Consider the following 12,754-nt stretch of genomic DNA (forward strand, 5'->3'; position numbering starts at 1 on the left):
GAGAACCTCTGCCATGTTAGTTTTTCTCGTTTGTGGGTCACCCACCTGGGGATGTGGGCCTGACTATACAGCAAGTCCACCCCTCTTAACTGTCTCACTGTGGTTCCTTCTTCATGTCTTTGGTTGTAGATCTTTTTGGTAGGTTCGGTCTCTTTCACTGTGCTATTGGTGTGCTCGTGAGAGGAGGTGAGCTCAGGGGCTTTCTACTCTGCCACCTTGGGTGATCTCCAGCTCCAGTCTGGCCGAGAGAACTTTCTGCACTGACGGACGCGGGCCAGCCGAATACAGCAGCCCACCGACCTTGTCTGACTGTTGACCACCAAAGACAGCGTCAGTGCAGCCAAGAAACTTTTCATTTCTTTTCATTCAAATTGGCTCGTGTTTAAACAGCTACATGTGGCTCCTCCCTCCAGGATCTGCATCCTGACACCAAGCCCACCCCAGCCCCTGAAATGAACCACTCCAGACAACAGTACTTTTCCAATTATAGCTTTTTTTCTTTTCTTTTTTTTATGAAAAAGATCACACAATTTGCCAACAAACAAAATTCCAAAAGAAACTTAAAAAAAAAAAAAAAAAAAAAGAAAACAATAATTCCCCCAAAAAACAAAACCAAAGTCTGGCTTTTCCTTCCCTTAAGATTGTCTGGACGAGGCCTCCGGTCCCCCGGAAGGCACGGGGGCTGTAAGTGCTTTCGTGGGCTGAGCAGGGCTGCAAGCTTGCCGGCTCCCTCTCCCCTCCCTCAGCCTCTGCTCTCCCTAAGTCCTTCTCCATCCTGGGGGCAAGTACAGTACACCTGGGCCGGGGGGGGGGGGGGGCGTGTGGGGTGCGGTTGGGAAAGGGGGGCCCGTGAAGCTGGGTGCTAGACACGCTCATCTAACAGGAAATAAAAAATAATATTCTGCACGTCAGAATGTGTTCGCTTTTTTTTTTATAATTTCATAGCTATTTTTTTCACAGTTTTAAAAAGTTTATATTTATATATATTTATATATATTTATCTTTATATATATAATTAAAAAGTTGACTCCATTTGAAGGCGTATGATACAGGGGAGAGTCTCTTGGTACAATAAAACTGTACAGGTTAAGAACTGCCGCCTCCCTCCGGGTATGGCCGGGACGAGGATTTCAGCACCATGGGGGTTGTCTGTAGTGTGAGGGTCTGGACCAGCGGGGTGGGCCCTCCCGGGGCCTTGGGGCATGCAGCCCCCTCCCCCTGGTGCCTGGCCAGTGCTCCTGGGCACCCCCCCCCCACACACACACCTGGCTCTGTTCCCCAAGTCCAGGCCGTCCTGAGAGGGTGGAGGCCGGGCCCTGGGCAGGCACCCCAGAACAGGCCCGGCCTGGTCACTGAGGCTGGGGGGGCGTGGGAGCGCCCCCGTCCCACGGTGGGAGGCTCGGGGCGGGCTCCGTGCCAAGGGGGCCAGGCACTGGGAGGACCCCCCCCCAAGCAGCGGGAACCCCCCCAAGCGAGCATCAGGTGGGTTGCTCGGAAACCCCCTCCCACCGAATCCCCAGTTGGCACCAGGACCTGGCCGAGCGCTTACAAGGTGCTGGGACCCGTGAGGGGCCGGCAGAGCCCTACCCTGATCGCGAGGAGCCCTCTCGTGGGGTCACCGAGGAGTCAGGAAGGGGGTCTGGACGTGTGCACATGTGCGCACACACGTGCATGCATACGGGCACACACATGTACACTTACGCGCCAGGCTGTCCGTGGGCACACTTGCATGCACACAACCAACGCACGAGGCCGCCGAGCCGTGGCAGTGATGGGGAGGGCCCCGCCGGGCCAGGCGCTCAGCAGAGCACAGGCACGCCATCGGTAGAGAAGATCATGCCCGTGGTGGGCTCGTAGGTGCCCGCCAGGTAGTACAGGCCCTCGCTGTCCTGGTACTTCTTGGTCTTGAGCATCTGCTCGTACTGCTCCAGGCCCACCACCAGGCACTTGTGCGACACCGTCTGCACGTCGTTCTCATCCACGTGGGAGGACTGGTACAGGGCGCGCTGCGGGCACACGGGCGGGCGTCAGGGTGAAGACCCCTCCCAGACCTAAAGGACCAGGGAGAGATCCCCAGAGAGAACTCGAGAAACACAGTGGGGCTGAGGACGAGGATGGACAGAGACCAAGGGAGAGACCCAGAGACTAGGAGATCAAGAAACAGACACAGCGACCTGCAGAGTAAGAGACCAAGGGTGACAGACGCAGAGACAGCGGCTGGGAGAGACAGACCAGGAAACAGCAGCTCAGGGTCAGAGAGACTGGGCGGGGAGGCCGAGGGAGCCCGGCCCCTCCCGAGGCCGCGTGGGGAGGGTTATTGGAGGCCCCACCAGCGCCGCGCGCTCTCCTACCTCCATGAAGTCCTTCCTCTGGCTGGAGGCTCGCAGGGCTGCGGGGAGGCTGCGGCCGGGCTTCTGGTCCCAGTGCTGTGAGCGCAGACCGGGGGCCGCGGTGAGCCCGGGCCCCGCCTTGCCTGACCCCTGACCCCGACCCCAGGGTAGGGACCGCCCCGGCCATCGCCCCCCAGCACGGCCCGATGCCGAGGCGCCGGCCCACCTGGCCCTCGTGGAGGCGCTTGCCCGGGCTGGTCTCCTCGGGGTGGTAGAACCACTTGACGCGGACCACCATGTTGCTGCCCCACGACTCCCACATGCTCTGGATGCGGCCGATGTAGGGCAGGTTGGGGCGGCCAGCTGACAGGAAGACGGCGCAGTCCCCGATGCGGATCATCTCCTTGCCGCGCACGATGGCCTTGTAGAAGAGCTTGCGGGCCTTGCCCTTCATGCCGCGGCGCTGTGGGCGGGCGAGTCGGGTCAGGGCACGCGCCCCGCCCCCGCCCCCGCCCCGACCCCGGGGTTCCACAGCAGCGGCGCCAGGGGAGAAGCCCCCTGCTTGCTCTGATCGGGGAGCCCTCGCTCATCCCCTTGGCCGACCGGGTTTCCAAGAGAGACTCCACGTGAACTAAGGACCCTGCAGCTGGGAGCGACTTCCAACTCCCCGTTGCTGAGCCGTGTCGGCCAACGGTGCCGGCGGGGCCCCAGGGACGCCCCCACACGCGAGCGTTTGTGCGGCAGACGCCACAGCCACTGCTGGGGCCCAGCAGGATCCCTGCTCCTCCCACTGGGTCCTGACACCAGCCCTCGAGGCACAGCGGCCCCCGTTGGCCCCCAATTTCCAGACAGGGACCGGGAGGTCCCAGGAGGGGACATGGCTGCGTCTCCGGACAGAGCACATCGCTCCCCCCCACGCTGCCCCGCACGTCGGGGCTACAACGAAGCAGGTTCACTCAACACCCCCCGGGGTCACAGAGCCGCTTGCTCACGGCACAGCCTCAGTCTACACCACCCCGAGCAGCACGGGGGCTCAGTACCAGTCAGCCCCGCAAGCGTCCGAGCAGAGGTGAGGGAGTGGGGCGTGGGCAGCGTCAACCCCCAGGCACGGCCGATTGCCCCGCCCCACCCCCCGCCCATTTCCCCAGGAAAGCCACTAACAGATCAGAGCCCGGCCCGGCGGGATCCAGCACTGGGCCCACGTCTCCCAGACCCACAGTGTGGCTGGATTTTTTTTTTAATTCACTCAACAAACATTTCCTGAAGCCGCCTCAGTGCCCCCGCCTGGGCTGGCACTGGGACACACAGATGGGCAGGCTCCAAGGAGGGAAGAGACCAGCCACCAGAATCCAAAACCCACCGCCAGGCAGCTCTGGGACCTGTCACTGTCCCCAGGCAAACACGGAGAAGCCAGGCCTATGCAAAGCTCTGCTCTGCCCTCCAGTGGAGCCAGCGCGCCTTCTCCTCGACTAACCTGTAAAACTCGTTTCCCTTCTCGGACTGGCCACTAGGCGGCGCCAAAGCGTTTTTTGTCTTTCTTTTTTTGTCTAAACAAGAAAAACCCACAGGCTAACTTCCTACCTTATCCAGCTGTCCCTTTTCTACTTTTAATTCACTGGATCCCTGGTGAGACTTTTTTTTTGGCCGCATCGCAGCAAGTGGGATCTTAGTTCCCCGACCAGGGATCAAACCCGTGCCCCCTGCAGTGGAAGCATGGAGTCCTAACCACTGGACTGCCAGGGAATTCTGTGACAGACTTTTTAATGTCCAGGTTTCTTACGTGTTCTGTAAACTGCTCAAATTATTTTCAGCTCAAAGCATGGTACTAACTGATTCAAGGTGACAGGGACGGCTAAGATCTCTAAACCAACGCATCTGACAGCAGGTATGTTTTTAGGCATCCACGGCCACTCTCCTCACAGATCCCCCTTGGGCCCCTGTGGCCAGCACAGGACTTGGTCTGGCCAATCCAAACATCCCATCCTTCTCCTGGCCATTGTGACTGGCTCAAGGGTGCACCCGGGACCTAAGCCAAAGACGTGCCAGCAACTTTAGCTTGAACCCTAAAAAAGACACCTCCTTCCTACTGTCACTTCTGAGCTGGTAGAAGGTCAGCTGAAAGCTGCTGGGGCTGCCGGAGAAGGAGACCAGTACAGAGGAAGGAAGGAGAAACTCAAGCCTGGAGCACGAGCCCGAGAGTGGCTCTGAAAACAGCCCTCAGGCCCCTGGATCCAGCTGTACCTGAAGCCGGACACCCTAGACTTTCCTATTAAATGAGTTTGGCCCTGGGCTCTGACCTCTACAGCAGCAAGTGCCCCCAGCAACACTGACACTGGAACGTGCAAATGGAAGATGCTAAGATAAGGGACTGGCCAATCACCGTGGGGGCAGGACAGTGAGAACATACCTGTCCTCGGCTCAGAAGCCATCACTCCTTGATATGGCCCTGGATACAGTGCCTGCCGGGACCAGAGCTCCAGAGGGGCTGGTCTGGAATGTCTGAGTGTGGCTCATCAGGAAAGATTCTACAAGAATCTACACATTCAAGTTTGCTATCTCAAGTGGTGGCCCTGCTAAGAGAGGCCCTTTCAGCCTGGAGCCAGCAATCGGGGGGTGGGGGACGCACGTAAGTCCGACAACTCACACCTTGCAGGGTCGGAGCAGCAGATCATCTGCCCAGATTCAAGGCGGTGCCGCAAAGGCAGGGAAACCAGGAGAGCAGGAACTGCGGGGGTCGGGGGAGGACCCTCCCCGACTTCCCACTCTGCAGCCCTTGCCTGACCAAGGGGGGAGTTCCCCACCCTATTCTAAGGAGCCTTTGAGGGTGCAGCCTGTGGCAGGTGGAGTTGTCCACCCACCAACCCCCGGGGATCCAACTGACCCTGGGTGGCACAGTGGGGAGCCCTAAAAGGCTGCTGCTAAGACAGAAACCCCCAAGCTAGTCTTGATTCAGAACATCCTCCAACTTCTCCGCCTTGCTAACGCAGCCAGGGAGCTGATACAATGCAAACATGCCAGAAGCTTCTTAAGCGGTACACTGCCAGAGGCCCCGCAAGCTCATCGCTGTCAGCCCCCAACCCCTAAAACCTGCCTGGCAGCACCGGCATTAAAAAGGTCCAGACCCAGCCAGGTGCCTCCTCCTGGCCTGGCTCTGGCGTGGCCTCGGAGGACCGTGGACCAGGGCGGCAGACGCTGTGGGGAAGCCAGACGGGCTGCACCCATAGACAAGGAGCCTGGCTCCTCCTGCCCAGGGGCGTGGGGTGGACTGGTGGCCTCCAGGCTGTTCCCCTTCTGCACACAGAAGCTTCTCGTGTGTGCGTGTATATGCAGGTGCATGCACATGCGTGCACGTGTGTACACGTGTGTGTACACGTGCGTGTCTGCATGTGCCCAAGGCATGGGGGGGCCTGGAGGGCTCCTTCTGGAGAACAAACACCCACCTACTACAGGGGCGGCCACATGACTCAGACGCAGTCAACCAGAACGTTCTGCCTTGTGGGCCACACTGATTAGCTCAGGGGCAGGCAGTGACCCAGCCCGGCCAAGAGAGGGAAAGAAAGTACCTTCTGCTGTGACTGCTAATTAGCCAACCAGAAGCCTTGAGAGCCATTCGTTTTCAGCGGAAAATGAAGCAAAAGCAAAGAAACTCAGGCTGTGTGGCCGCGCGGTTCTGAGACCCTGCGGCATGGCAGCTAAAGGCCTGCGCGGTAAGTGGGTCCCGCAGAGGGTGGGTCTGGGTCCCGGGGACCAGAGGCAGTGCTGCTGTGTGAGGGGCAGGACTCTGGTGGAGTCAGACAGACTCCACACCCGTCACCCCGACTCTCCGCCGTGGGGCTGCTGGGAGGCCAGAGAAAGACACGTGGGGACAACCCCGCCCCCAGCTACCTGGGTGGGCTTGCCGAACCACTTCCAGAGCTGCCGGGCGGGCAGGAAGGCGGCGATCTTGGGCCGGTTCTCCACCGACGGCAGGCGCTGCCGCTTGGCCAGCTCCTTGGTGGTGGGGAGGTGGACGCCCTCCCTCTTCTTGGGCCGGCTCTTGGCCCCGGCCTGGGCCTTGGGCTGCACAGGCTGCGGGGGCTGCGGCGGGGGGGCCTGGGGCGCGGGCGCCGGCGCCTTCTTGCCTGCAGAGTGGGCCGAGGAGCGGGCCTTGGCCGCCTGCTTGGGCGCCTTGCTGGCGAGGGCCGGCGGGGCAGAGGGCCCGGCTGCCGGGGCAGGGGCGGCCTCGTCGTCTGAGCTGCAGGAAGAGTCGTCCGTGGTGGAAGAGGACGAGGACGAAGAGGACGACGACGAGGAGGACGACGAAGACGACGAGGAGGACGAAGAGGACGAGGAGGATGACGAGGATGACGAGGACGACGAGGAGGACGAGGAGGACGAAGAGGACGACGACGAGGACGAGGACGAAGACGACGAGGAGGCCCTCGAGCTGGAGGCGCTGCAGTTCCGGCCGCCGCCCTGGCCGTCCTCCTCTCCCTCCGTCTCAGAACTGCTGCTGCTGCTGCCGCTGTCGCTGCTGCTGCCGCCGCTGCTGCTGCCGCCGCTCTCCGACTCCTCGGCCCCGTCCTGCTCGGCCTGGCCCTTGTCCGGGCTCTTGGGGCTCCCCGAGTCCTCGAACGTGAGCGCGGCCCCAGGCTCCTGGGCCAGGTCGCCGTCCCCCGCCTTGGGCCGGGCCGCCTTGGGCTCACTGCCGCCGGCCCCCGGAGGGTAGCTGCCCAGGCCCAGCAGGCCCTTGGGCTCCTGCCAGCCCCCCGCGCCAGCGTCCTCCCGCAGAAGCAGGGCCTCTTTGGCCTTCTTGCTTTTGGGCGACGTCACGCCCTCACGGTCCAGCTTGACGAGCAGCTCGGCCTCTTCCCCGGGCCTCCGGGCGCCCTTGGGGGCCGACTCCTCAGCAACCCGGGCCTTCTTGGGCTTGGGGCGCGTGGCGGGCATGGTGATGGGCATGGCGACGAGGGCGGTGGGGGCCAGGGCCGCGGCGGGGGCCGGCAGCTCCCCAAAGGGCTCGGGTGCCGGGCAGCTGGTGAAGGCGGATGGCGCTGGGCTGGGCTGTCGGGGAGCTGGGCGAGCCTTGGGGGCCTTGGCCCGCTTGTCCACAGATTCTGGGGGACTCTTCTTGGAACCTGGGGTGCTGATGGGCTCCAGAGCCAACGGGGTACTGGGGACCTCATCCGTCGAGCCCCCCTCCTCCAGGACGGCAGCTCTGTCTAGAAGAGAGAAGGAAAAAGCCCAGTGAGGCCAGCACTTCGCGAGCCAGCGAGCCCGTCCCCATCCCGGCTCTGCCGGGTCCTGAGCGGGGCTGGGGCGGCAGCCTCTCGGGGCCTCGGGACGAGCGGCTCTTGCACCTTAGTTGTCCACATGTGGTGGCCCCAGAGTGGCCCTCGGGAGCCTGGGCTCTTAGCCCAAAGCACTTTGCTCTGGAGGGAACACAGCTGGCTGGATCTCAGCTCTGCCTCTGACAGGTCAACGCGCCTCCCTGAGCCTCAGTTTCCTAATCTGTCACAGGGCCCAAAGAGCCCTGCAGCGCCAAGTTCCCACACAGGTGGGGAGCGGTGTCTGTGCAGAGACCCTGTGTGAGCAGCAGGCCCCAGGTCCCGGCGGCCCAGGCATGGCCAACGTACCGCTCTTGGCTTTGGTGCTGGGCTTCCGCCCGCGCCCCCGGGCCTTGGCGCCGGGCTCCTCGGACCCTGGCACGGCCCCGTCTTTGCTCTCCCCAGTGTCTTTGCTGGTCTTCCGGCTGCGGCGCTTGGCGCTAGGCACCAGGAGGGCGGGGGATGGCTCAGCACCTGTGGGGCAGGACAGACAGTGGCTCAGGCCCGGGTCTCCGCTCTCCCGGCCACAGGAGTGTCATCTGTCGTGGGGAGGAGGCGGGTGGAGGGACCAGACGACACTGCGTGGCCGACCCCACTCAGCCTGCCCACCTAGGCTGCGCAGTCGGGTGGGAGGCCCATCTGCAGGGACGTAGCTTGGGTGTCTGCACATGCATGCGACAGGGGCTCCTCGAATAAATGACCAGGGTGGGGCTGACCCTGTGGCTTTCATGATCCATTTGGAGGGTTCACGAAAACACTGGACCCCTGGAAGTCAGGCAGTCCTGGGTCCGAGTCCCGGCTCTGCCTCTGACCAGTCGAGGGACCCTGGATAAGTCATTTCACCTCTTAAACCCGAGGTTCGTATTGGCCAAAGGGGATGGTATTTCCAGACACACAGGACTGGACAAGAATTGAACGCTATCACGGACACAGCGTGGAACTGCCCATGACAGTTACCGATCCCTCCCCTGGCCTGGACTGCCCGGCCTGGGGCTGGTCTCACGAGTCTCGGGATGCAGATCTGGGGAGGCCTGGGATTCCCCCCTCCCGAGACCATTCTGGGAGCCCCCACCCACACTTTCTGCCATTTCCACCCCCTGTGGGTGCAAATGGTCCAAACAGCAGACAGAGCCCAGAGCCAGCCTGCAACGGGTGGGCCCCCGCCGGGCGGCAGGACCACCACTCACACTGGATCTTGTAGTCGGGGGGAAGGAGGCGGATGTGCGAGAGGGGGATCCTGCCGGTGTCTCCGTCATCAAACTCCACGGTGATCAGGTCCCCGTCATCCTCGAGGCCCAGCAAGCCTGTGGGAGGAGGGGTGGAGTCAGGGGGCCGAAGGGGAACAGAGACGAGCCGGGAAGCAGCCCCGGGAGCAGGATGCAGGAGGGCGGGTGCGCAGCGGGCAGGACGTGGGCTTCAGAGCCAGGCAGTCCCGGGAGCACCGGCTCCCAGTCCAGCTGAGCGCGCGGCCGTGTCCACTCGTCCCGAGACCCTCCCCAGATCAACGAAGAACAGCAAGGACGGGGCTGTAAGGGACACGGAGCGGGCAAGGGGACAGCAGCGGTGAGAGTGCCGGACGTTCCGAAGACAACACCCGCGTGGACAAGAGGAACTGCCCTCACTCTGGGCTCTCTGCTCAGTCAGGGGCCCGGAAGGAGGTGGCACCAAAGAGAAGGAACCCAGCTTTCACAGGGGAGCCCCAGGATCCCCTCTCCTGAGCACCAAGCACCTCAGCAGGCAGGGACGCAGGGACCCCACCCCCGGACAGACTCGGGGGTGCCACGGCAGCAGGGGCTGCGGGCTTTACGCCTGGACACTGGGCACAGCAGAGGAGGGTGGCAGGTGCCACACCAACCAGGGTGACAGGGAAGTCCGAACACTGAGTGGACTCAGGCGGTCCCAGGAGCACCGGCTCCCAGTCCGGCCGAGCGCGCGGCCGTGTCCACTCGTCCTGAGACCCTCCCCAGATCAACGAAGGATGGGGCTGGGGTCATCCCAGCCCCATTCCCAAGTGCTGGACACTGAGCTCTGAGGCTGGAGCCGTGGGCTATCTGATGAGTGAAGAGCCACAGGTGCTGGTACTGGTGTCCCTAAACAAAACATCCCCCCCCCAACCTTCAGGAGGCCCTGCCCACACACAGCTTCCAGTCTGCTTGCTGAGGATCACCAGTGACGAAAGAACAGCCTCCAACAAAGGACAGTACAGAACAGAGAGGTACAGACACACAGCCCACAGGGAGAGGAAGGGAAAGGCAGAAGGAAAGGGAGCTGAAGAAACCTCAAATGGAAACAATATGTCCCCAGAAAAAAAAGGAATCCATGAGAACAAAAAGAGAACAAAAATTAAAAAAAAAAAAAAAAAAAAAGAATATTTAGACAGTAAGAAAGAACTCTTAGGAATACTATGAACGACAGCAGAAATATCCAAAATTCAATAGAATAGAAGGGCCAGAGGACAGAGGTGAGGAAATCTTCCAGAAAGTAGAACAAAAAGATTAAAAAAATGGACAAAAATGGGAAAAAAGATCCTAGTCTTGAGGGCCACCAGATGAGTGTGAGTTCCAGGAAAAAGAGGGTAAATGAGGGAAGGAAACTCTCCAAGAAGTAATATGAGAAAATTTTCTAGGAACAAAGGAAATCTGCTTCCGAATCAAAGCCCCCTTCCCCCAAATACCCAGCAACACACACCCACACAGAGAGAGAGAGAGAGAGAGAGAGAGAGAGAGAGAGAGAGAGAGAGAGAGAGAGAGAGAGAGGAGAGAGAGAGAGAGAGAGGGAGAGAGGCCACATGAAATTCCCGATCTAGGAATAATGGGAAGATTCTGAGTTTCCAGAGACAGAAAAGTGGGTCTCCTATGAAGATTTGGGCCTCTGACATCAGAATCCGGATGGAACAGTGACTTCGAAAAGGTGAAGGAAGATTATTTCCAATGTAGAATTTATACCCAGCTCAACTATCTCTAAAGAACAGGATAGGGGGCTTCCCTGGGCGCAGTGGTTGAGAGTCCACCTGCCGATGCAGGGGACGCGGGTTCGTCCCCGGTCCGGGAAGATCCCACATGCCGCGGAGCGGCTGGGCCCGTGAGCCATGGCCGCTGAGCCTGCGCGTCCGGAGCCTGTGCTCCGCAACGGGAGAGGCCACAGCAGTGAGAGGCCCGCGTACCGCAAAAAAAAAAAAAAAAGAACAGGATAGGATAAGGAGATCTTGGGCACACGTGTACTTGAGGAATTTACCTCCCATGGACCCTTTTTCTCCGAAAGCTACGGAAAGGTCCTCTCCACAAGGAGGGAAAGGGACGAGGAAGAGAAAGACACGGGATGCAGCACAGGAGAGAGAGAAATGGAATCCTCAGAATGATGGTAAGGGGAAATCCCAAGAGTGACACCCGTGAGGCAGGCCTAGCAAGCCGCCAGCCCCCAAGGCTCAGAGGCCAGAGAGCCCCGGGAGAGCTAAACAGAGATGAACTTTTCCCCTTGTGAGAGAACTTCCTGCCCGGCATCCCCGTTCCCATCTCCTGGGCACATATGGATGACGTTAGGCGGCCAAGAGGCAGACTATCTTTGGCCTCTGGTTTCGGCTTCGGGCTGTAACACACACGCAGACCCCCGGCTCCCCGACGTGCTGGCTCTGCAATAGCTAAGCGCGCACTGTCTGACTGCCTGCCGGCTTTGTCGGTCTGGCGTCCACACACCCACATCTTCTGGGCTACCTGTTATTTTGTCTGCCCAGCTTCCAATCTCTTATTCTGCTAACAACGTCAACGTTCCTGGGGAAGCGGCCTTCCCTTCTCAGTCCACAGGCAAAAATCAGGAAGCTGCCTCAGTCGTTAGCAAGGACGAGCCCAAGACCTGTGACCCACGTGAAATCCATGTGACCCAAGCCAGCTCAGTGAGACTCCATCCTAGGACCCAGATGGGAAAAGTGGGAGATTCTCTGATGACAGGATTTGTTCAGAAGGTGAGAGAGAGTCCCCGGGAGCGGGGTGTGATGACAGCACAGCTGAGAGCATGGCTGACGGACACTGGGAGCCTGAGCCCCGATGACACCATGGCACAGTGACTGGGTCCAACCGCGCCTAAAGCCCTGTAAGTCTTCACTCAGACGAGCCAATAAAACTCTGTGCTTAAGGCCACCTGACTTGGGTTTCAGGAACCAAATGGATCCATGCCAACACGGCGGGAAACAGGGGTGCCAGGGAGGGTCTCAGGGGAGGGTCTCACCTCGGACCACGGTGCCCGGGTAGAGGCAGCGGTACTGCTGGCTCCAGTAGGCTGCGATCCTGGTCCCTTGCGGCAAGAAGCGAGTGGAGGCCGGCCTCACGTCAATGATCTGGGAAGGCGAAGGGCTGAGCGCGGGCGGTGGGCAGGGGCAGCCCCGCACCCGCCCCCCAGCCCCGTCTCCCTCCCTCACCGCCTCCTGCAGCAGCTGCTCCAGACAGTAGATGTGGGGCCGGTTCCCGCGCTCGCCCTCCACCACCACGCGGTATCTGCGAGGCCAGGGCAGCGAGGCGTGAGGCCCCCAGGGGAACCGCCACGCCCCAGGCTCCCAGCCCCCCCCCCCCGCCAGCTCTACCTCCCGCACCACGGGGACGTGCCGTTGGAGCCTGAGGGTCTGCTGACCTGCGGCATAAACTCGGGGCCGGTCTGGCCCCTCTGCGCCCCCGTTTCCTCGTCTGCACAACCAGGGTTCACAGATCCAGGAGAGCCCAGCGCGCACTCTCCTGCTCCTTCCCGCGGAGCCCCACCTGGGGGCCCGCCCATGGCCCCCCCCCCGGTCCTATGCAGGAAAGCCACAGCTCAGAGAGGCGAAGCGACGTGGCCACAGAGGCCCAGCAAGGCTCTGGGTGCAGAACTGGACGAGGCTCTTAGGCTCTGAGCGGAGCTGCCCCGCCTGGCACCCGCCCGCACTCACATGTCCGGCGAGTGCACCGTCTGCACGTGCCCCGCGTACAGCAGCTTGTCATCCATGGGGATCAGCACGCGCAGGCCGTCCTTCAGCTCGTCCTTGTCGATGATGCAGGAGCGAGGGGCTGCGGGAGTGGGCTCGGGTGAGGCGGGGTTGGAGCGGGGTTGGGGGCGGGGGGGTCAGCCTTGAGACCCTCCGTCCCGTCCCCTGTG

General features: G+C 61.3%; 1 protein-coding gene across 10 annotated transcripts in view; it reads right to left on the reverse strand.

Annotated features, from left to right (window-relative positions):
• Positions 1–473: 473 nt before the first annotated feature.
• TNRC18 (trinucleotide repeat containing 18) overlaps positions 474–12,754 on the reverse strand; it is an 85,671-nt gene continuing 73,390 nt past the window's right edge. For 9 of the 10 annotated variants that reach the window (XM_089895538.1, XM_089895541.1, XM_022565459.3 and 6 more), the window contains 9 exons: positions 12,549–12,666; positions 12,048–12,123; positions 11,858–11,966; positions 8,824–8,940; positions 7,946–8,110; positions 6,216–7,531; positions 2,557–2,793; positions 2,352–2,426; positions 474–2,006 (listed from right to left, as the gene is read on the reverse strand). In XM_089895538.1, coding sequence (XP_089751664.1) covers positions 1,800–2,006; positions 2,352–2,426; positions 2,557–2,793; positions 6,216–7,531; positions 7,946–8,110; positions 8,824–8,940; positions 11,858–11,966; positions 12,048–12,123; positions 12,549–12,666 — 2,420 coding nt within the window. In that variant the 3' untranslated portion in view covers positions 474–1,799. The remainder of the gene's footprint in view (positions 2,007–2,351; positions 2,427–2,556; positions 2,794–6,215; positions 7,532–7,945; positions 8,111–8,823; positions 8,941–11,857; positions 11,967–12,047; positions 12,124–12,548; positions 12,667–12,754) is intronic. The other variant, XM_089895540.1, reaches the window with a different exon arrangement.

The sequence above is a fragment of the Delphinapterus leucas genome, chromosome 15 (genome assembly GCF_059928025.1).
Source record: "Delphinapterus leucas isolate spDelLeu-1000000601 "Yukka" chromosome 15, BTC_Dleu_Yukka2, whole genome shotgun sequence".
NCBI classification, from domain to species: domain Eukaryota; kingdom Metazoa; phylum Chordata; class Mammalia; order Artiodactyla; family Monodontidae; genus Delphinapterus; species Delphinapterus leucas.